This window comes from Tenrec ecaudatus, chromosome 10 (assembly GCF_050624435.1).
Source record: "Tenrec ecaudatus isolate mTenEca1 chromosome 10, mTenEca1.hap1, whole genome shotgun sequence".
In the NCBI taxonomy this organism is placed as follows: Eukaryota; Metazoa; Chordata; class Mammalia; order Afrosoricida; family Tenrecidae; genus Tenrec; species Tenrec ecaudatus.
The window spans coordinates 85,644,835-85,668,928 of NC_134539.1; the positions used below are offsets into that span (position 1 = coordinate 85,644,835).

At 48.5% G+C, this 24,094-nt stretch overlaps 1 protein-coding gene across 1 annotated transcript in view; it reads right to left on the reverse strand.

The window, feature by feature from the left end:
- Positions 1-23,747, reverse strand: part of MYH10 (myosin heavy chain 10) — a 127,451-nt gene extending 103,704 nt beyond the window's left edge. The window contains exons 1-2 of the mRNA XM_075560917.1: positions 23,604-23,747; positions 15,178-15,553 (exon numbers count right to left, since the gene is read on the reverse strand). Coding sequence (XP_075417032.1) covers positions 15,178-15,522 — 345 coding nt within the window. The 5' untranslated portion in view covers positions 15,523-15,553; positions 23,604-23,747. The remainder of the gene's footprint in view (positions 1-15,177; positions 15,554-23,603) is intronic.
- Positions 23,748-24,094: the final 347 nt, after the last annotated feature.

Below are 24,094 nucleotides of genomic sequence, written 5' to 3' on the forward strand. Positions count from 1 at the left end.
AGAGCTGCTGATGGTTTCAAACTGCTGACCTAGTGGTTAATGCAGCCCCCGAGGGCTCCTTTGGTGTACAAGGATGCTTCAAGTTTGTGGGGAAACCCCACTCTCTTTCAATCCCAATTTTCCACCAACTTTGTGAAAATACCACCATTATCTCAACCAAGTTTTCCTGAGGCAATCCATTCACTAATAGGAATTCCAATGTTCCTTAGCCAGTAGCAGCGCTTCCTTTGCCCTTCCACTTGCCCTGATAACCACCAAGGAATTTTGGTCTCCATAAGGTTCCCTGGTCTAGAGAGGTCATGTTAAGCGGGATCATAACATATTTGCCTTTGATTATTATTGTTAGGTGCTGTAGGTTCATTCAAAGCAAGACCAGGTGACAGAAGAACTAACCGGCCACAGGGTTTCTGGCTGTTACCTGTACAGTAGCAGATCACCAGTGACCACTGATTTCAATTGAGAGAAAATGCAGGGAAAAGGGAAGAGTCCTCCATTAACACTGGATGGAGAATTAACTTACAAAATCTGGATATGGAAAATCCATGGTAAGATGTAAACTGATGAGATAGGTTTACTGTGCCAACCAGGCCAATAGGAACATGTGGGCGGAGCTTAATCAGGTTGCAGCTTGATAGGAGGCCAACCCAGATAAATAAAAGACTGTGGCATCCCATCTTCTCCTTCTTCCCCGGCGATTGGACCGGGTCAAGCCATCACTAGAGCTGGAGGTTCCTTGGAGACATGATTCTCCACGGAGCTGCTGCATACCCTGCTTGAGCCTGAGGCTGGTGGATCCTGTCACCGTGTGAGATTCCCATCAGGGCCTGCTTTGCTAAGCCCCCGTGCTACTTGATTACTGCTGACTCACCCTGCTGTCTTTCAGACAGGCAGCAGCCCACATTGAGCTGAAGGATTGCCAGTATATTACCTGAAAGTGAGTTGAACTGAGCCCTCTGTCCTGCTGTGTAGCCTAATTAGCTGTTATATTACTTCTCACTGTATAAACATATATCCTAATGTTCTGGTTTTGTTTCTCCAGAGAACCCTGCCTAACACAATTGATGACGGTGCCAAGGTTTGCAAGTGTTGGAGATTGAGTCCTCTCAACACTCCCAGGTGGGGCTAAGGTTCAGGAGCCGAACAGAATGCCTAGTGGGTTGACCCATTTGCAGGGTGGATTAAGCCTCTGGTGAATCTCTTCCGACGATGAACAGAGATGGGAAGGGCCGTTACCAGGCAGAGTACACACACTGCAGACACACTTCGGTCAAAGCGTGACTCCTTGTCTTTGAGCTCCCTCCTGACCCAATGTGTGGCGGCTCCAGCCTTTCTGCTGTGCTGAGCGCTTCTCTTTGACTGTGTCGTTGTCCGACCGTTTTCTTGACCTTGTACAATCTCCTGCACATGAAATCCACATTTGGTGCAACCTATAGAGAACGGAATCAACAGACCCAAAGGGACCTGACGGGGGAGGCTGGCAGTTAACAGGGAGCCAACATCAAGGAAGACGAGGCACAAGAAACGTCCTGGAGTTGATTGTGGTGGCGGCTGCGCAGTTCTTATTAATGTGGCTGAACGACTGAGACGGATGACATGTGACGTCTATGTGAAATTGTTAGAAATAAAAAAAGAAGGAAGTTTACTATTGGATGCAATTGAGTATTCAAAACCTTTAAAATGTATCTGAATCAAACACATTTAAACTTTGCAAGACCACATAATTTTCGTAATGAAATATTTTGACCATTAAAAAAGGAATTCCTAGTGAAATACCGGATGGGTAAAATGATGTGAGCATTCTAAAAACCTGCAAAGGCTTGATGGGTAAGCGGCAGGCACTAGGTCACCATATAATGCTCTTGCGCACTTCACCTACGAGGGGCAGAAGAAATTTGTTTGCAAGTTCTCATGCATGTTGTCCTTTCTGCCTCCACACTCCCATGTGTGGATGGTTCTGTCTGAAATGCCCATCTCCCCGGTCCATCACTGGACAGGCCACCATCTGTTTGCGAGCAGGGATACACAGACACCTTATTTCGAGGCAAATCCAATGAAGAGCTTCTGAAGCCAGCTACTAGGAACTGGAGATGGAACAGGCTGTGACCACATACACCTACACCCGACTGTAACTCTACAGAGACAACAGAAAAGGCAACAAGACCACCCGCACTGCCCTCCAACTGATTCCAACTGATGGCGACCCTGGAGGAACGAGGGCCTCCCAGACAGGACCTTCACAGGAAGATTTGCCCCCCCACAAACAGAAAGGGAGAGGGAAAGGAAAACGTTTCCTCACCATTTGAAAACTCGGTGTAAACTTCACAGAACGTGTATTTCAAGACAAGCAAACCATTCCAAGCAATAAGGAAAAGCTCATCATCCGTGAGAGTCAAAGAAAGAAATTGTCTATGCAGATTATTGACAAGATAATTTAACAAAAATATAACACAGCCTCCACAAATGCAACAAGACTGCATCGGAGAAGTAATAGGTGGCGAAGGCCTGGACAGGAGCCCTGGGGTGGGTCAGGTGGTGAGCCGCTAACCGAGGTTGGTGGTTCAAACCCACCCGTGGCTCTGCAGAGATGCGGCTGTCTGTTCCTGTCAGAATCTCAGAAACCCCACAGTGACTTGGAATCCACATGGCTCTGGGTTTGTTTGTTTTTTTCTTTTTCTTGGTCAGGCATGGAAAGACTGCAGGAAATCATCTCAATATTAAAATTATATTCGCGCAGACGCCTCATACTGACAATGACGGGAGTCCTGTGTCCTTAGAAAAACTGATGATGCTATCAGTGCAGTCGCCATACACCCCAGGGGATGACTGACGATGCTCTGCTCTTCTGTTTCTATGGGGTTTGTTTTCCTGCCTTTATTTGTTTTTGTTTGCTGGCTGGTGTGGCTGGTCTGAAACTCTAGCCCAAACCCAAGAACAACTAGCTGAGACCACCTGGCCCAGCTCACCTGCATCAAAGGATCACTGAAGAGAAGGGCGCTACAGCAACGGGTGGTACAGAAAGCAGGTGGTGCCCAGCTATCAACAGAATAGTGTCTGGGGTCCTAAAGGCTTGTATTCAAAGAAGCAGCCGTCTAAGCAAGGAGTCCACTAAGTCCACACACAAGAAGCACACCAGCCTGTGTGATTCAGAGATGACAATAAAATTCAAAAGTGACAAAGGGAAAACTATCAGCGCTCAAAACCCATCTGCAGAGTAATAGTCTGATAATGCCTCTAGTAGACCCTACTAGCCACAGGCCAGGGTCCCCAAACTGCTTTACTATCAGAGATCATTGTACTCTTGATTATGCTGGACTGAACTTCATCAGCTGACCTCCCTGTGGACCCAACCTGAATTTTTCCTTAAGTATTTCTTGCTTGTTCCCTGACAAAAATGTCTTCCCTGGCTTTTAAAATACTGATGATGGTTTTTTCTTTCTTACTCATTATTTGTTTTTATCTTTATATTGTTATTTTATCCTTACCGCTCTATTTTTTGTTTCTGTTCGGTATTCAGTGTGTGACGCACAGAAGGAGTGGATGCACAGAGATAATAACGGATGCAAGGGCTTGTAGAGAGGATGAGAGAATTCAGGGAGCAAATAATATATGAGGAGGGGGTAGAATGAGGAGGGGGTAGAGTGAGGAGGGGGTAGAATGAGTAGGGGGTAAAATGAGGAGGGGTAGAATGAGGAGGGGGTAGAGTGAGGAGGGGGCAGAAAGAGGAGGGGGCAGAATGAGGAGGGGGCAGAATGAGGAGGGGGTAGAATGAGGAGGGGTAGAATGAGGAAGGGGGTAGAATGAGGAGGGGGTAGAATGAGGAGGGGGTAGAATGAGGAAGTGGGTAGAGTGAGGAGGGGGCAGAATGAGGAGGGGGCAGAATGAGGAGGGGGTGGAATGAGGAGGGGGTAGAGTGAGGGGGCAGAATGAGGAGGGGATAGAGTGAGGAGGGGGCAGAATGAAGAGGGGTAGAATGAGGAGGGGGCAGAGCACACTAGAGCCGACTGTGACTGCAGAGCTCATGGTAAAAGCGATTTAACCGTGGAAAAAATAGTCTTAAAACTGACTGTGGTAACGATTGTACAATTCTTTCTGATGATGGAACTACTGGATTGTATGATATATGGATTATGTGCCCAAAAAACTGTAAAAATCAAATTAAAAGCAGAATGCATACTATAGGCAACCAAATGATGAGCAGACACTTACTCTGGACCACGTCCTTCTTACAGGAAACTAAGAAGCAAAATAAGGTGGAAAGGTAAAACCAAGGGAGGTAAATATGAGGGGCATCAAAGACTAGACTTATTTTTTTCTATTCTTAGTTTAAAATTTTACTAAAAACAAAAATACTATTGCTTTGGAAGAACAAAATAGAAAATGTTTCTTTTATTTTTATAAATCATTTTATTGGGAGCTCTTACAGCTCTTGTAATATTCCATACATCAACTGTATCAAGCATATTTGTACATACGTTGCCATTTTCTATTTGAGCCCTGGTATAAACTTTTCCCCCCTCCCCCACACCTCTCGTGAATCCTTGATCAATTATGTTATTGTTTCATATCTTACACTGTTCACTGTCTCCCTTCACCAGTGGGGGGGGGAGGAGGGGAGGGTGTCTATACATCCAATCTTGTGTTGGGTTCCCCCTCCTTGAGCAGACCATGCCCCCTACCCTCATGATACCGCTACTCCCATTACTGTTCCTGAGGGTTTAACTTTCCTGAATTCCATTCGTCAGAGCTCTTATCTGTATCAATGTGTGTTCTCGGGTCTAGCCAGATTTGTAAGTGGAACTGGGTCATGATAGGGGGGAAAGGGGGGGGGGTTTGGAGCCAGGGGGTGTTTATTCAGGAACAAGAGGAATGATGTGTGTTTTGTTGGTGCTATACTGCACCTTGGCTGAATAATCCCATATACCACTTGTGGGGATGTCCAATTGTCTACAGATGGGCTTTGGGTCTCCACTCCAACCCTCCTTTTTCACATCAATAGAATTGTTTGTTTTAGATCTTTGATACCTGCTCCCATTAACACCTCGTGATCACACAGGCTGGTGTGCTTCTTCCATGGTGGCTTATATTTGCTTCCCTGCTAGATGGCTGCTAATTTGACTTCAAGCCTTTAAGACTCCAAGATGCTATAACTTTTAAGAGCCAGGCACCATCTGCTCTCTTCAAATTTGCTTATGCACCCGTTTTGTCTTCAGCAATTGTGTTGGAAAGATGAGCATCAAAGAGTGCTGGGTTATTGGAACAATGTGTTCTTGTGTTAAGGGAGGGCTTGAGTAGAGGTCCAAAGTCCGTCTGCTATCTTAACTTGTACAAAATATATGTGCATTGCCCTCTATTCCTTTTACCTTTCTCATGTCCCACTAACATGCTCACCCTCTTTTTGGCTCTATTTCCGCTCGGATACATTGCCCTTCATTAAGAACAATGTTTCTTTTTTTTTAAAGCAATGATAGTAAACCTGAAGAAAACTTAATGTCTAAATTATATACATTGAATTTAAAAGAATTCACTAAACTAACAAATGCTAAAAAAAAAGTGTTAGCATTCCACTATCATGATTTTGTAACCCTCAATAAATAGTGATCTGACACAGGGACTCAGCACACCAAAATGATGGATTCAAATGTATCCAAGATCACTTGGCTAGGACATAAGGTCACCTCTTGGGGGGCAGACAAAACAGCAAAAAAAAAAGGATCTGGACAAGTCTGGTCATCAAGTGATTGGCAGATGAAGACACAATGGAAGCGAATGTCGGGTTGAGCAAGCTCTGACTGACTCAGTCAATCAGAGCATCGTGAACTGACCCATCACATGGCATGACGTGCCTCTTGAATCTGCGCTCTGGTGCCAGTTACTAATTTAAAAGAAATACGGGAGGTAGGAAAGTATTAAGTACAGTCCACAGAAATGCAATCAACAAGATCTGGAATCTAGAAAATTCTAAAGCACAAATGGATTATTCATTTAGAAAAAAAAGAGGGAAGCCTGCGAATTAGGAAACACAGCAACTGACGGACTACACTACGTCCACCTTCTTGGAACCCTGAACTTAACAGACCACCTGAAAAGAAGCTCATTTATGAGAAAAATTCGAACACTGACTGAATGTAGGATGATATGGAAATACTGTGTCTTTGAGGATAACAAAAACCAGCCAAACTCAACTGGCATCAACTCCTATCAACAAGACAGGGCAGGGCAGGACTGCCCCCGTGTGTTCCCAAGATGTGAGTATCTCTTCACGGAGAATAGAAAGCCTCACCTTTGTCGCACACTGACTGGAGAGCTCAAACGGCTGACACTGCAGTGAGCCCACTATGCCACCAGTTACCAACTCCAGAGTCTCGCTGAGAAGCAAGATGCGAAGCAGCTTACCGAGGCACACTAAATGGGAGGCCCGGCCCGCCCAGGAGGAGGTGCGTGGTAAGCCTCCCAGGCACTCAGTGGATTCTGAGGGCTACCCACTGAGAGTACACAAAAATAAAATAACCATTACAACCCGAAGTTCTGATTCTGGACTCAGCTCTACACCTGCGAGTTCTCTTTAGCCTGGCTGCCACCATCACCGCTCCCATCCCAGTCTGAAAACACAGAAGAGCAGACTTGCAGCATACGGCAAACCAAAGCGTCCCAGGAAAATGTATGGTCATTAATGTACATAACAGAAGACAGTGGCTGGGGGGGGGGGGGGGAGGAGCGGGAGTGGTCTAGGTATCCAACTGAAGACGTCAGAGAACAGATCATTAAACCCACATGAAGTCAAAGGAGACAAATGTGTGAAAAATAGATGCCGGATACAAAGAAGAATAGACAAGAATAACAAAGTCAGAAAAACCTGGTTTTGAAAAGACTAATAAACTGATACACCTCAGGTGAGACTCATTAAAAAAAAAATTATCCAAGTCAGATGTGAAAGAGCACTATAGAGCCTAAAAAAAATTTTTTTTTAAATAGAAACTTATGATTAGCTTTTATGCAGATAAATTAAAAATTTTAGGTGGGTACAGTTCAATTCTTTGAAAAAACAATTATCAAAATTGAAACTAAAAAATCTGAAGGGTTTACTGTCTATTAAAGAAAAATTGCCCCTCAAAGAAAACTCCCATTATTTAAAAGAATTATCAACTCTCTATAAACTTTTCTAGAGACGACATAAAGATGAATCTCCACCCCCCAAGGAAAATCTTCATGACAAGGGCAGTACAAGAAAAGAAAATTGTAAGTGAAGCTCACTCAGGAATAGAGGTGCAAAACGCTTACCCAAAATATCAGCAAAATAGAACCCAGGTAGTCAATATATAAAAAGCAAACCTCAGCCCTTGCAAGATTAGTGTAGCACCAAAAATAAAAGGTGTGTGTGTGTGTATATATATATATGTATGTATATATATATATATATATATATATATATATATATATGATAGATTAACATCTAATCTGGAATTTTTTTTATTTTACCCATTCAGGCCAAGAAAATAGGAAAAGGAAATGTTTCATAATCTGATAAAAAATACTCTTAAAATAGCAAAATCAAATAGCATGCAACATTCTTTAATGGTAACATACTAAAAAGCTTTCCTGCTGAGATGAGGAATGATTTAAGGAGGCCTATTATCACATCAGAGCCCTGGTGGCATAGTGGGTTATTTATTGGGCTGCTAACAACAAGGTCAGCAGTTTGAGTCCACCAGCTGCTCCATGGGAGAAAGATGTGGCTTTCTACTCCGTAGAAGAGTTCAAGCCTCAGAAACTCATGGAGGCAAGCTCTAGGGCACGTGGCTATGAGTTGGAATCAATTCAACGGCAGTGGGTTTCCCACCACGTCTAGTCAACATTGCACAACGCAAAATGCTCGTAAAATGAACCGCGTAGGGATTGGAAAGGAAAAAAGAAACGTATTACTTGTAGACAACAGGATCATGTTGATCGCAAATTCGAGAGAAATTTTCAAGTAAACTATTAATCGATAAGAATTAACAAGGATAGATATACACATGATGAGGGGGCTTCAAAACGTTCATGGGGGAAAAAAGAAATGGGAAGACAACAGAATTTCTCAAACTTATTGAAACTCCTTAGCATGGAATGCCCTCCTGCCACATACAAAACAAGCCTCTGGGAAGCAGTAGGAAGGAGCTCATTACCAGCAAGAGCCAGGGGTGGAGTGCATCCTCTGGACCCGAGATCCCTGCTCAGTGGACCTCCTGAATCCCAAAGACAGCTGGACTGTCAGAGGAGCCGCAGCCGGGCCAATCTTCACGAGAGCAGACCTCGTCCTCGTATTGCTCCCAAGGAGCAGCTGGTAAGTAACTGTACTGAGGCCAGCTGCCCAACCTGTAACCAGCACACCACCAGGACTGTCATCGTGGCCTTACTGCTTACCATATAGCAAACATTCCGTTCCACACGAGACTGAAACTGACCCTAACTAAGCTCGGTCATCAAGTCCCTTCCCCCTCTGGCTTCAAACGGAAAGCAGCGACTGAAGGTGGGAGGTGGTGGTATTTATTTGGCAGATGCTAGCTGTGCCAGCTGCCATCTGCATCTAAGGACGGCCACGGTTCTGAGAAGGTGGTAAGGGGCATCGACTCATGGGGATCCCAGGACAACACAATGAGCCAATCCCATGATCGGCTGTGGGTTACTGGACTGTTGCCATCTACAAGGTCCTCACCGACGGATTTTTGGAAGAAGACGGCCAGGCCTTTCTTCTGCATCCAGCGTTAAGTGTGGTAGCTCAGCAATAGTAGCACGTACACCTCCCCTGACAGATGGGTTGATGGCTGCACATGAGGTCCACTGGCTGGGTGTCACGCCCAGTTCTCCCCAGTAGAAGGCGAGGAGGATTCTACCAGTGAATCACTACTGCCAATGCCTATCAGGTAACCCTCTCTGTAGGAGCGGTGGGAACAGGTAAGTACTCCAACTACTAACCAAAAGGTGAGCAGGCCAAACAAACCACTCAAAGGCACCTCCCACGGAAGCCACGCCAGACTGGCTTGGGCAAGGTCACAGTCTTAGGAGACCCCTATGGCGCAGTGCTACTCTCTCTGATCCATGTGGGGTCACTGAGTCAGAACTGACTCAATGGCCATTATCAACCACCACACGGCTGTCCTCACCAACTGAAGCTCACAGCTCTTCCCTGTTACTGTAAAGGCCATGGTGTATCGAGGACTCTCAGACACAACCAGCCTTGGGACACTGCTGTATCCCTTATGTTTTTTAAAAACTTCTGCCCACGTGTTTGTAAATCATTTATTAAAGTCTCAGATTTGAGGGCCATCTGTTACCTGCTGGGACTCCAGCTTAATCAAGCATTATCTAGAGAAGTTGAAGAATATGAGTAAAAGATACACGCATACGACTGCTCAAATTCCACACTTGTTTCTACAGTTCGAGGAACACAAGTCGTGCTGTCAAGTAAGGACTGGACTCTAACCACAAGGTTGGCGGTTCAAACCTGCCGGCCACTCTGTGGAAGAAAGGCAAATCTATTTGCTCCCATAGAGATGTCCAGAGAAGCACTCAGCTTTACTTGCTCTGTGCACTGGGGAGTCCATCACTGTTCCAGGATATGGCTCTTGGTCCGGCTGCGGCAACTCTGACAGTCCAGCTGTCTTTGGGATTCAGGAGGTCCACTGAGCAGGGATCTCGGGTCCAGAGGATGCACTCCACCCCTGGCTCTTGCTGGTAACGAGCTCCTTCCTACTGCTTCCCAGAGGCTCGTTGTATGTGTGGCAGGAGGGCATTCCAGGTAAGCCTGTTCACAATTACTTGCAGGTGAGTTCTATCAGTATCTTTCCCCACCTTCCTACCTGATGGATGTAAGAAAAGGTTGTGTGGTGGGGTCAGAGCTCTGTAAACCTTCACCCGATTCACAATCAAAAGTAAAAACTAACCAGGAGGGGAAAGGGAAGGTGGGGAGATAGGAGGAACCAATCACAATGATCTACATATACCCCCACTCCCTGGGGGAGGAGCAACAGAAGAGTGGGTAAAGGGAGACGTCGGACAGAGTAAGATATGACAAAATAATAATAATTTATAAATTATCAAGGGTTCATGAGGGAGGGGGAGCAGGAAGGGAGAGGGAAAAATGAGGAGCTGATACCAAGGGCTCAAGTAGAAAGCAAATGTTTTGAGAATGATGATGGCAACAAATATACAAATGTGCTTGACATACAATGGATGGATGTATGGATTGTGGTAAGAGTTGTATGAGCCCCCAATAAAATGATTTTTTTTAAAGTAAAAACTAAATAAAAGTTGAAAAGGAGTTGGGGTGGGGGGGGGGACGTAACCAGTACCGGTACCAATTGCCATTCAATCAATCCTGATTCTTGGTGGCAGTGTGCCAAGAGTTAAAAAAAAAAAAAAGAAAAATCAAGAGTAAACTGTCCTACAGGTTTTCAATGGCTGACTTTTCAGAAGTCCGTCTTTCTTTGGAGGTACCCACGGGATGGATTCAAGCCGCCAACCCTGGATTGAGCAGCGAATCATGTTAACTGTTTGACCTGCTGGGGTACTCTCCTTTCAAGCACCAAGCCAAACCCCAACTCACTGTCAAGGGTCCATGCTGATGGTGACCCCCTCATGACCCTGCAAAGCAAGACAGAACTGCCCTTGTGAGTTTCCAAGATGGTAACCGTTAATGGGAGTGAAAAGCCCTGTCTTTCTCCCTCAGGACAGCTGGTGGTTTCGAACTGCTGACCTTGTGGATCACAACCCAATTGGTAACCACTGTCTGCCAACTCCCTTAGTTAAACCATCAAGTCTGTCAAAGAAAAATAGGTGTCCAGTTTTTTGTTTTTGTTTAACATTTTGAATCTTTTATTACATAGTTTCTTTTTCATTCTTTTTTTTAATAAATCATTTTATTGGGGCTCATACAACTCACAATCCATACATACATCAATTGAGTAAAGCACCCTTATACATTCGTTGCCCTCATCATTCTGAAAATTCGCCTTCTACTTGGGTTCCTGGAATTAGCTCATTTTCTTCCCCCCCCACCTCCTTTCCCCCTCCCCCTCCCTCATGAACCCTTAATAACTTATAAATTATTATTTTATCTTATCTTACACTGCCTGGCGTCTCCCCTCAGCCACTTTCCTGTTGCCCATCCCCCAGAGAGGTTACATGTAGATCCCCGAGATCGGTTCCCCCTTTCTACACCCCCTTCCCTCCCAGTGTCGCCACTCTCACCGCTGGTCTGCTGGTCCTGAGGGGTTCATCCGTCCTAGATTTAGATTCCCCGTGTTTTCAGATCCCTACCGCACCGCTGTGCATTCTCTGGTATAACCAGGTCCGCAAGGCAGAATTGGGATCATGATAATAGGTGGGGAGGAAGCGTTCAAGAACTAGAGGAAGGTTTTGAGTTTCGTTGTTGCTACACTGAACCCTGAGTGACTCATCTCCTCCCCACTACCCCTCTGCAAGGGATGTCCAGCTGTCCACAGATGGGCATTGGGTCCCTATCATGCACTCCCCTCATTCACGGTGATATGATATTTTTTCCCCGCCTTTGTTGTTTGAAACCTGGTCCCCTCAGCCCTTCATGATCACACATGTTGGTGTGTTGCTTCCATGTGGGCTTTGTTGCTTCTGGGCTAGATGGCCGCTTGTTACTTTCAAGCCTTTAAGTCCCCAGACGCTGTATCTCTCAGTAACTGGGCACCATCAGCCTTCTTCACCACACTTGCTTATGCACACATTCGTCTTCAGCGTTTGTGTGAGGAAGGTGATCACACAATGATGGTTTTTGTTCTTTGGTGTCTGCTACCTGGTTCGTTCAACAGCTTGTATTCACTTAGGCCGTGTGCTTCTTCTCTGTGGGCTTTGTTGCTCCCAAGCTAGATGGCCGCTTGTTTGCCTTCAAGCCTTTAAGACCCCAGACACTATATCTTTTTGATAGCCGGGCACCATCAGTTTTCTTCACCATGTTTGCGTATACACACATCTGTCTTCAGTGATCATGTCGGAAAGGTGGGTATCATGGAATGACCATTTAGCTGAGCAAGGTGCTATTGTATTGAGGGAGTGTGCACGAGGAGTCCCAACGTCCATCTGCTACCCTACTACTGAACCTATCAATATATGCACCTAGGTCTATTTCTCCCATAATCATAAATATATTTACATATGTACATGTCTGTATTTAGGCTTCTATGTGTGCCCTTTGCTTCCTACTCCTTTCCTCTATTTCCCTATGCTTTCCTCCTGTCCCACTACCATGTTCAGCCCTCATTCTGGTTTCAGTAATTCCTCTCAGTTACCTTGCCCTTGGTCACTCCCTACCAGTCCTCCCATCCCCTCCCTCCACTGGTTTCGAACCACTCGTTGTTCCCTTGTTCCTGGGTTGGCCAACACCTTCTCCCTTCCCCTACCTCCAACGCTCCCATGTCCCTCCGGACCGTTGTTCCCATTATTTTCTTCTCATTGTTTGTCCAGCCTATCTTATCTAGGTGGACCTGCTGATATAGTAATATGTGCATACAAATGCAGATGGCTTTGACAGCGCCCTAGTGGCACATAAGAACATGGCTTCGACAGCAGCAACACCAACACACTGACAGACAAAAAAGCCACTGACATACAAAATTTAAAAGAGGAAAGAAAAACAAAACAAAAAGACAGCCCCCCAAAAAAATTTCTGTTAGTAGTTCAAGGTCTGTTAGTTGGCCTTTAGGAGTGTTTTCCGGATGAGTCTGGTGGGGCGCCACGTCCTGGCCCCAAAGTCGATCCTTTATACTCCCTCGGCACCTCCTTGCTGTGTCCTGGTTTTCAAAACCTGGAACTTAAAGAACCACACGCACGCTTTTCCTCAAGGGGCTCCTCGCGGTCCCCCTCCTCCTCGGCGCAGAGAAAGCGCTCTAGGCAGACCTCCCATGGCAGCTCAGGGATCAGGAAAGACCTGTCCTCAAGAGCCGGGATTTCAGAAAATGCGTCTCAATGTTCCTGCTTTATCCACTGGGGCTTTCAAACTGGACTACACCATGCCTAATCCACAGCGGATCCATGAAGTGGGGCTGACTGCTGATGTCTTGGAGTGGCTAAGGGGTATACGTCAAACATGTATCTAGCACAGTCCGCAGCATCCACCTCCCCCCTCTTAGCTGCCAGCATTAAAGTCTGACAACTCTCGCCTTCCCAGCTTCTCACTCCTTTACTCCCTTCTGTGCCACCCTTGATGGATCCAGCAGTTCCTCCTGCCCAGGCGTCTACACCTGGCAACCAGGACTAGAGAGGGAACCTCAGCCCCTTCGGCTTTTTGGTAAGGAGGGAAAGGACATTCACTTGTACGCCAGGCACTGTGCCAGCACCAGAAACAACAGTGAGCCACGTCTCCCTGCCTCCACAGACCTGGCGACTCTTCTGCAGCAATCCTATCATCTGGCAAACATCACACAGCCCTGCCCTTCAGGGGCAGCTGGACTTGGCCAGCACTGCGCTCCAGTCTTTCCCTGATTCCTTGGCTTCCCCTCTTTTCCAGACCTCTGCCACGCTCATCAGGTGACCTTCTCAACCCGATGCCTCTTAACTCTTTGCACACTATTTCAGAGATCGGTAGATAGAGGGGATGAGGGGATGGATGGATGGATGGATGGATGGATGGATGGATGGATGGATGGATGGATGGATGGATGGATGGGACTATCACACTTGAAACTTCCCTAACAAATGTCAACAAATTAACTTTGCATTTTTTCAGGGTTTCCCATCACTAGCTCTTTCCTAACATGCCCCCGGTAGCACAATGGTTCAGTGTTCAGCCGCCAGGTCAGCAGTTGGAACCCACCAGCCACTCCACAAGTTAAAAGATGTCGTGATCAGCTCCTATAAAGGCTTAAAAAGTAAATGCATACATAACCCAAGCCCATGGTATCATCAAGTAGGTTCTGACACGTAGCAACCCTCCAGGACAGTGTAGAACTGCTTGCTCCCTAGGGTGCCCAAGGCTCTAAGTCTTTATCGAAGCAGTCTGCCTCATCTTCATCCCACAGAGCGGCTGACAGGTTCAAAATGCCGGGCTCTTGGCCACCTAACGCTTGACCTGCAGCACCACCAGGGCTCCTTCTATAGAGATGACACCCGAGGAAGAGCTGTGTGGCAGTTGTACCGTTACACCAGCACCTGGGACGGTGACAACTCAGCGTCGACTGGACAGTGCACAGCAGGAGCTGTGTCCTGTGAACAGAATTCCCCAGAGGTCCTCCCTGACCGCGACATCTCTTCATCCCACGGGCCTGCTCCCCTTCCTACAGGATGCCGCTGTTTCTGAACTCCTCCAACTGACGGTTGCTTGCGGGCATCACGGAGGCAGGGCCCTGCCCATTTTGTTCGCCACACCCTCCCCAAGCCTCCAGGACACAGTAGGTGCTCGGTGAGTACTACACCACAGGGCTCCTTGCGGGCAATCTAGGTTACTCTGTAACAATTCTGTTAACACACTCCTTGCATAAACTTCAACCACCCTTCCCCAAATCCAGACTATGTCTCTCACTTCTCTCCCTGGTTCTCGTCATGCTAAGACATTGTCACGTTTGGCTAACATCCCCTCAGATCTCTCTTATGGTTCGAGTTCCCCACCATCACGCCACCAGTATCTGGCTTGCTCTTTTCCTCTTGATCTGATCTCTTCCTATCCTACATGGTAAGTGGCATCGTCAGCTGCTAACCACAAGGGAAACCCCCAAGCATCAACCTCGCCCTCAGTCGTTTCCGCTTAGAAACCTCAGAGCTTATCTTTCCCAGCTCCCCATACCCAAGGGAATCCTTCTTCCTCTGTGATGGGGCCTCAAAGCATGCAGCCCCTCCTGGACAGGTACCTGTATCATCTACAGCCCTGGGGCTCTGCTGTCTGCCTTTTCGGACTCTATAAACTCCCCAATCTCTCGGCCACAGGCTGCTCTCCAGGGCACTTCTGTAAATCTTCAAGCACCATACTTGATTGCTGGTTGGGTGAGCCAAGAAGAATTGGTGAAGACTTAGAGCAGAGGAAGACTCAGGTAAGCGAGAATCTCACAAACCTTTAGTACAGACAGCGAGGCTAACCCGAGCGCGTGTGTGTATTTCCACGCTCCCACCTGAGATTAGCCATCAGTCCTGTTCATTCCAAGTCATGGCTTTCCGCGGTCACTTCGCGGGAATACTCACATAGATGAGTCCTGAATAGTAGCGATCCTTCAGGTTGTGTAAGACGGACGCCTCGTTCAAGCAGGTCAGTTCTGCCATGTCCTCCACTTTGGAGAACTTGGGGGGGTTCATCTTCTGGATGTCGTCCTTGTTGACCATGGCCTTCTTCCCGTTCTCAGCCAGCTCAACCATAACCTCGTCCCCCCGCTCTTCTTTGATGCTCGCCGCCTCGAAGCCATGGCGCTCTGATGGGATCCACACCAACTTCTTGGCCGTCCAGTCGGCTTGGGTGGCAGGGTTGTAGATGACCGCCCTGTCCACAAAGAGATATCTCTCTGGATCTTCCAGGCCACTTCTTTGTGCCATGGTGAGCAGAAGGATCCGCAAGCAAGCACCTCTACGGAGAGGAGGAAACAGAAAGAAAAGAGGTTAGATAGGTTTAAAAAAAATACAACTTGAGGATCTGAAAGCTTTTTCTAAGACACTTAAAGGCGTTGGCAGATCAACACAGGAGTATACGCTAGTCCTCTTCAGTCACACTAGCTGTGTTTCCAAGGTATGTCGGTGGTGGCCACAGAGTATGACTCTGGTTGTCAGAAAGCCACTCAAGATTTTGTCCTTGGTTATTAAGGACTGAAAAGCAAACAGAAGGAAAAAAGCCAAGTCCCAGGTTGAGTTTTTGTTTGTTTGTTACACCTCCTCTTGTACCCTTCACCACAAAATCAAACGGGGAATTCAAAGGGGGAAGAGAAATGAAGGGAAAAAAGAAGGAGGTAGGGGCGGCAGAGGGGAGAGGAGAGATAGGACAGGCAGGTGATGTGTATGAAAAGGTTCAGAGCCGGGATGACCACAAGAACACAGCTACAAAAGACGATGATCGCTTACACGAGCAAAGAAAAAACCGACATGCACCTCCCTTGCACTTTCAGAAGTTCCTCCTTATTAAGGCCTCCACAAACAGTCCCCGCTGGTGTCGCTACAGCCCCCAGGGGGCTGTGTGGAACCACAAGGGACCGGCACTCAAGTGCACTTTCACATCAGTGCAGCCTTTCAAGTTACGTGATGGTCGATGTCCGGCCTCCACCCCCACTCCTGCAGCTGCTCCGACTCGACTCCCTGTCCCCTCCCTCTTCAGCCAGAGCATTCTATCATTCAGCAAACCTCATTCCATTACCCTGGTCTCTCGTATCTTAACAGACTCCACTGTGCCATGTCCTTTCCAAATGTGCGGCCAATAATCCAGATATAGTCTCACCAGTGCAGAAGAAAAAGAACTGCTAACCTTAGCCATTACTGAGTGTCGTTTTTACTGAGGATCCCCGGTGGCCGAGTGGGTCACAAGTCGGGCTACTAACCACGAGGTCACTTGTTCGAGACCACGGCAGAAGATGAGGCTTTCTCCTACTGTAGAGTTAGAAACCCACAAGGGCAGTTCTATTCTGTCCTATAGGATCGCTATGATTTGGAATTGACTCCATGGCAGAGTTTAATTTGGTTTGATGGCTTTTTTTCTGCTAAGTCATTCGTTTATTTAGAAGCCCTCGTGTTGGACTGCTAACCACAAGGTAGTCAGCAGTTCGAAACCACCAGCAGCTCTGTGGGTGAAAGATGAGACATTTCTGCTCCTCTAAAGAGTCAGTGTCTCGGAAACGCAGGGCAGTTCTACCTTCTCGTGACGTGTAGAGTCGCTATGTGTCAAGCATCAACTCGAAGGCAGGGAGTTTGGTTTTGGGGGAGCAGTGGTGGTCTGGTGGTGGAATTCTCACTTTCCTTGCAGGACAACAGCCTGGTTTAGTTCCTGGCCAATACACCCCCTAGCTTACTCCCACCCAACGTTCAGTGAAGGCTTTGTGCTGGGTATGTTTCAGAGGAGCTTGCAGACTGAGGTGGACGAGGAAGAAAGATCTGGAGCTCCAGGTCTGAAAAACAAGTCAGGGACAACTCGTAGATCCCTATGCTCCAATGAGAAGGGTTCCTTGTGAAGCGCACTGAAGGCTTAAGTGGGAAAACCATAAAGCAAGTCAAAGTTAATATGTTCACAACCTTCAGTCTCAAACTCCACCAGACCCCTACAGCGGCCTTGTGCACACATAATGTATGCCTCAACCCCCACACCCACTGCCATCAAGTCCATTCCAGATCACAGCAACCAATCTATGGTTCTGAGACTGTACGTCTTCATGGGAGCAGACAGCCTCGCCTCTTACCCTCGGAATGGTTGCTGGGTTTGAACTGCTGACCTTTTTGTTAGCAGCCCAATGCTGACCTCACAGCACTACCAGGGCTGCCACGTGTGCATATGTCTGCTTTTACACAAGAGAACAGCTATACCTGTCTGCAGATTCTCAAGAGGATCAACTGAACAGCTCACCCTGAAAGCCCATGTAATACTTCACAGCAGCATCACAGCGAGGAGCCCTGGGTACTGTCGTGGTTACAGGTTGGGCTGCTTACCACAAGGTTAGCAGTTAACTACTACCAGCGGCTCCCAGTCTCGGAACCTCACAGGGGCAGTTCTACCCTGTCCTATGCCGTGCTGAGTCGATGGCACTCGGTGAGGGAGGGAGTATCCGAGAGATAAGATCAAGCCAACCCAAGAGTTGCATGTCAAGAACCTAGCTATATGTTCCACAGGGTTTGCAAATGGCTGCTTTCTCAGCACCGCGTGCTAAGCCTTCCATCAGAGGCATGTCTGAGTGGTCTCGAAATTCTAGCCTTTCAGTAGCCGCCCAGAGCTTCGTCATTTGCACGATCCAGGGATTCCAGATACCGCCCACAAAATCCCCACGCCAGTGCCTGCAGCTCTGACTCGTGGGGACCCTATTATGTTCTTAACCTTCGGTCCATATATTCGTTTCCAAATCCACGACATCACTATCATGGAATGTGTTACATACACACAAAGCATCCATCAAAACCCAAATTCACTGCCTCCAAGTTGGTTCCGACTCAGCAATCCTATATATGGTTTCTAAGGTTGTGAATCTTGACCAGAGCAGATAGCCTCATGATGCTGCCAAGGAGCAGCTGGTGGATTTGAACCACCAACCTTGAAGAACTCCAAATCGTCTCCAAAAGTTGTTACAATGTAACGCATTACAAACACTCATGCTCTAGGGACACTCATTCACTCACTGCGGTCAAGACCACGTGACTCTAGCGGCACTTTAGGACAGGGTAGAACTGCCCCTGTGGGGTTCTGAGACTAACTCTTTACAGAGGTAGAAAGACCTGTCAGACTCCTGAGGAGCTGACCTGCGATTAACAGACCAACTAAGTCACGAAGACTCCCTGCTCTAGCGAGGCTTCAAACCTTAACAGACATCAGAATCACCTGGAAGGAAAGCTTTCACAACATACAATGCTAGGCTCCATCCTCGGTGTTTCTGATTCAGCAGGTCCAAGTGGAAGTGATAATTTGTACTTTCTAACAAGTTCCCACAAAATGCTACTGCTGCTGGTCCCAGGGCTGTGTCACAGTTCTCTAGTTGCCTGCCAGTCACCGAGAAGTTATGTGGAGGTAGGAAAAACCAGTTGAAAGCCAACGGGCTAGACTGACTGGCGCATGACATGATTTAAAGAATACGCTGGTGTTTTCAGTGTTATGGTCTTGGATAAAACAAAAACCACAAATCAAAACATTAGATTTAAAAACACAAACGACCAAACATTAAGACTTCAACCTATCAATGCACATGGGGACACACTTTACGACCAAACTGGTAGTACTTGCCTTCTTTAGGCACTCGTTTACCCACTGTCAGAGTCGATAATGCCTAGTATCAACCCCATGATGTTCACGGAAGCACACCGCCTCCATCTTTCTCCCACAGAATGGCTGGTGGATTCGAACCACTGATCATGAGCTTAGCCCGGCCCACTGCATCCCCAGGGCTCCAGAGGCACCAGCTTAGGAGGCAATACACACATTCTGAACGACGGTGACCAACGCCCCTCCCGCCTAGGAACTGTTGTAAGAGACAGTTAATGGTGTTCTCCCTATGCAGCAGATACACAGCACACTGCGGAGAAGGGAGGCCAGAACTCGGATGTAAATTAGCTGGTGTGAGCTGTGAAGATTAAGGCAAGCAGGAATCCAGGCTTTCAGGACGGACGGTCAGTGGGATGAGCTCTGAGGGATAGGATCGCAACTAATGACACGAAATAAAATGTGTACAAAATGTTAATGGGAAACTAATCTGCCCTGTAAACTTTCACCTACATTCTTTTAAAAGAGAAAACAGCCAACTATAACCAACTATAATAAGTTATTCTCGTTATTCTTATAACTCTTATTAGATATAAACTGTAGGATGGAAGACAACTATTTCTTTAAAAACTTAGGAAAGTGTTTTGCATCCAGTAGGCACACACACATCGCTCTAGATTTATATTGGGCATGTAATTATATGCTTAAATTCAGTGGGCAACTAGAAGTTGGGATAAAATATTAGGTCATTTTCAGAGCTGGTTTCTTTCTTTTTTTCTTTTTCACAAGAAGGAAATTCTACATGTAAAGAATTATTTTGACCAAATTGGCACATTTTAAATCAATCAACATTTTTTCCAGCTTCTTTATAGCTATTAAATTTTAATCTAGTTAGGGAAATGCTTACAACTTCACTTGGGGAGTGGGGTAAAGCTGATCACAAAAATTAATTTCAAAGAGGTCCCAATTTCACTGGGTAGATCACACATACGTGAGTTCTTTAAATGCAAGAAACGAACAACCAAGAGAACAGCTACAGGGAATCTCCAGTGCCTGCTACTGCAGTGGAGGTTTAAAAATGGCCAGGGCAGGGCCGACGTGTGGGGGCCGCGTCTGACATCAGGGAAGAGGCTGAGAAGGCTGACTGTTCAGAGTGGGTGGGTATTCATATGCAGGTACATGCCTTCGGCGGCATTCTCCCTAAAAATGGCAAGGACAGCTCCTGTTACTGTTCCAGACTTTTCTACAACTAACTAAACACTGGGAGGACAGTTTCCTCTCCCTTGCTAAATGTTTCAAGCACTTATCCTAGTGTCCAGGGAGCCCATGTGGTGCAGTGCTTGGCTGTGAGCCCCATGGTTGGCAGTTCGAAACCACCAGAAGCTCCTTGGGAGACTGACTGGGCTTTCTACTCTGAAACCCACCAGGGGTCGCTATGAGTTAGCACAGAGGCTAGGACCATTCATGTAGTAAGTTTTAACTCACCCCATACAGCCTGGGCTGTTTGCTTTTACCCTGGTGTCCAGGAGACAGTATGGGAAGACTTAAGACTTGGTACATGAATGGTCCCTAGCCTCATGGCTTCAACTTCTCCACAACTCAAACCCTCCCATTCCTGCAACTCCTGACCCGTATGCCACCCTTTCATAAGTTCTTGACTTCCCAGGTCAATCTTGCCATTTAATCTTTCTCCCGCTACCGTCTTGCCCTGCCTAGCATTGTGCTGAGTCCATAGGAAAGAACTCAAAAGTGTTGTTGAATTCCATAGACTTCAAGAAGCCAGTGAGGAGGTCTGGTTCATTTTAAAGCGTAACCTGTGATACCATTCCTATTGTGTTTCACCTTCTCATTCCATTGTGCACGTGGTACCCAGTACCTGGATAACACTAAGTACTTAGCAATGTACCACTCCAAAAGGCTTTGCCTCGACGGAGACGTCTACTAGCCTTTAAAAGAGGAACAAAGGCACTCTCCCAGGCAGTCTGCACATATATCAACCAGTATTCCTCACCAGTTCTCTGAGGGGGGTACTATTAATAGCTAGCTCCGTTTTACAGAAGAGGAATCAGGTACAGACAAAGCCAGTAACCCGACTAAGGTCACACAGCTAGCAAGTGGTAGGGCTGGGATTAAACCCACAGTGGGGCTCCAGGGAAGTCCCTACAAAGATGGGAGGGAAGGAATTCTATAGGGCCTCCCAGTTAAGTGAAAACCTCATTGATTGACCACACTTTGCAAATGATCACCAAATTTGAACATTCTAGCGCCATCTGGCAAAAGGCTTTATATTTCATTTTTAAAACTTCCAACACTTAGGTGTGGTGTTGGGGGAGGGATAAACAGAAACCTTTGTACAATACAGAAAAGTTCTGCCAATCAACTCACTCAGTGGCAATGAGTTTTTTTTGGGGGGGTGAATTACTGTTAAAGTATTTACCTCCACACAGTCACCCCCCACAGTCAGAGCTCCCAGCCTGGGGTTAAGACAGCCTCCTCCCCCCACGCCATCCCTCCCCAGACCATTTTCCACTACCATTGAAATGCCACCCAGTACACTTCTCATCTGCATCCCAGCACCTACTGTATAGTGATGAAGCAATAATCACATTTTATTAAGACCTTTCCAATTTGAAAAGGTGAATCATCTATCCGTGATAGAGCTATCATCCCTCCAAAATGGCGAAGCCTGAACAAAACTGTCCCAATTAGTCTAACACCACAATTGAGATCATTTGCACTAGAGGGAGGTGCACGTCGGCTAATTTATCAAAATCCTATTCCACCAAATGATCACACACACACACACACACAGAATGCAAACCCTCAATGGCTAACTCCACGCTGTGCTAAATTATTGCCAAAACTTAGACCCACCCAGCACCAGGAATTTAAATTCTTCATATGAGATGATAAAGTCCATAATAATGGGCTTTCATCGTACATTTTGCCCTTCAAATTTTCTCCCATCCCACCTCCCCCATCCAGCCCATCTCCATAGTACAGATCTCCCTAAAAGGCTCAAATAAAAAGCCCAAGCTCTCCAGGTCACACCCCTTCGCTGCAGACGCTCGCTCGTGTGCTACATCCCACAATTACACCATATGCTTTCTCTAGATAAGGACGAGGAAGAACCGGAATGTGAGATGCAGAAGAATAAGGAGGCGCCTAAAATGGCCACTTTTGCAGAACCTGAGGCCGGCAGAGCATATTTAAACATCAAAAGCCCGAGGCTAAACGAATCATTAATAAGAGCCGATCGACGAAGAGGATTAAACAATGAATACATGAAAGTTTTCCGGAGATACTATCGAGAATAATTAAGCCTGACTCAAGGAAGCCTCCGGTTCAACGTGGAAAAGAGAATCCGAAAAACAGGAGCATGTCAGTAAAGCTTAAGTATTCGATTTAGTATTACAATATTCCGCGAAAAAGGCAGTCTTTGTCTCCTTTGCAGCCTGGATCTTCCCCGCCTGCTTTCCCCACCCCACCCTACCCCGGCCCACCCCACCCCTCCCATCCACCGCAGTGATCTTGAAGAGAGCTGCGGAACCCCAAGAAACAGATAACGGTCGTCAGCAGAGGCCACGTTACCCAAACCTCACCCGTCCCAGCTCCGGGCCCTGAAGCTCCGGCAAAGGCCCCAGATCCCAGGCAGGCCTGGCTGGGGGCCTCCCCCTGTCCCCGGGCGCACCCGCCCACCACAGGCCCACAAAGCTCCAGCCAAGGCCAGCACGCAGCCGATTCAACTTCCCGCTGACCCCGTTCCAGTCCGATTTCAGGGGGCCAGGCTGCGACCCCAACAGCAGAAGGCAAGGAAGGGGCCGCGGCCAGCTCTTCTCTGACCACTTACACAATAAAAGGGATCCCGAGGCGAGGGCTGACCCTTCCCCCCACCTCCACCCTGCTGCAATGTGCCCCGCCACATTTCCCGCCTCGCGCCCCTCAAACCGCCCGGGCCTCGCCAAGCGTCCAGCCCGGCCCGGGAGGTCTCCGAGCGGTTCATGAACGCCCCCAGCCGCGTCCCCAGTCCACGCACCAGCCGGGTCCGACTGACCCCCGCGCTCGCGCCGCGCGCTTCCCGGGCCGCGCAAAGCCCCGGCCCTACGGCCCCTCCATCCCGCGGGTCCGAGGCGCGCCGCCACCCTCCCGAGCCCTGGGCCTTGCCCACCCCGGGGCCCTCCCTCTCGGGCCGGCGCCCCAACCCCAGCCCCGTCCAAACGAGGTCGCGCTTCCAAGCTCGCCCCAGGAACCCCTCCCCTCCTGGGCGGCAGACACAACCCCAGGAGGCATCCCGACCTCCACCCGCACCACCCCCAAGGGCACCCGAGCACCCCACTTTGTACTCCGAGAAGGTCCCACGCATGGGGTGACAGGACCCCACGTCCCCACTCCAGGATCCCCACCGTCAACCAAAACCACCCCCACCCCCAGCCCCAGGGTCGCCCTCCCGCACCCCCAGGCCCAGGTCCTTGCAAGGGTCTCACTCGCAAGGACCTCCCTCCGCGCCCTTCCAGGGGTCCCCCCAAGTCCCTCCAGGCAAGAACCGACGACCGCTGCAGCGCAGCCCTCCCACCCCGAGTCCCCTCTGCCTTCTCCCGGCTCCCGCTCCAGCTCCGTTCCAGCCCTCCAGGGCCGCGCCGTCGGCCCCGCCGGGATCCTTCTCCCCGCGCTTCCACACGGCCCCCCCACCCCCCACCTCCCGCCGCCGACCTTGGACCCCGGCAGCCGAGCCTCTCACCTTCAGCGGAAGATGGTGGCGCCGGCGTACGTCCCAGCCGCGACCACAGAACCGGCGCCTCAGTCCCCAACCCACCGCTGCCTCCGCCGGGCTCCTTTAGCACGGCTGCTAAGCGGCTGCCCCACCCACCCCACCCTCATTGGGCCAGCTCCACGCCCATCACCGCCGCCCCCAGACCCACTGGTCCGTTTGCGCGCCCATCTCCAAGGGAAGACGTTAGCAACGCGAACGCAGCTACCTTCCCGAAGCCCGACTCCCTCCACCCACCTGAAGTGATGCTCATTGGCTCCCGCTCCCAGCCCAGGCCCCCGGAGCCCAGCTCTCATTGGCTGCCGCTCACGTCCATCACCGGTCCCGGGAGGTGCGGCCGGGGCAGCCGCGTGCGATTGGCTGGCCCGCGCGGAGATGGACAGCTGAGGGCGGCTGGCGCCCGGCGACCCCGCGAGGCAGCGCGCGCGGAGCCTGCAGGGGCTGCCGGTGCGGGCTCTGCG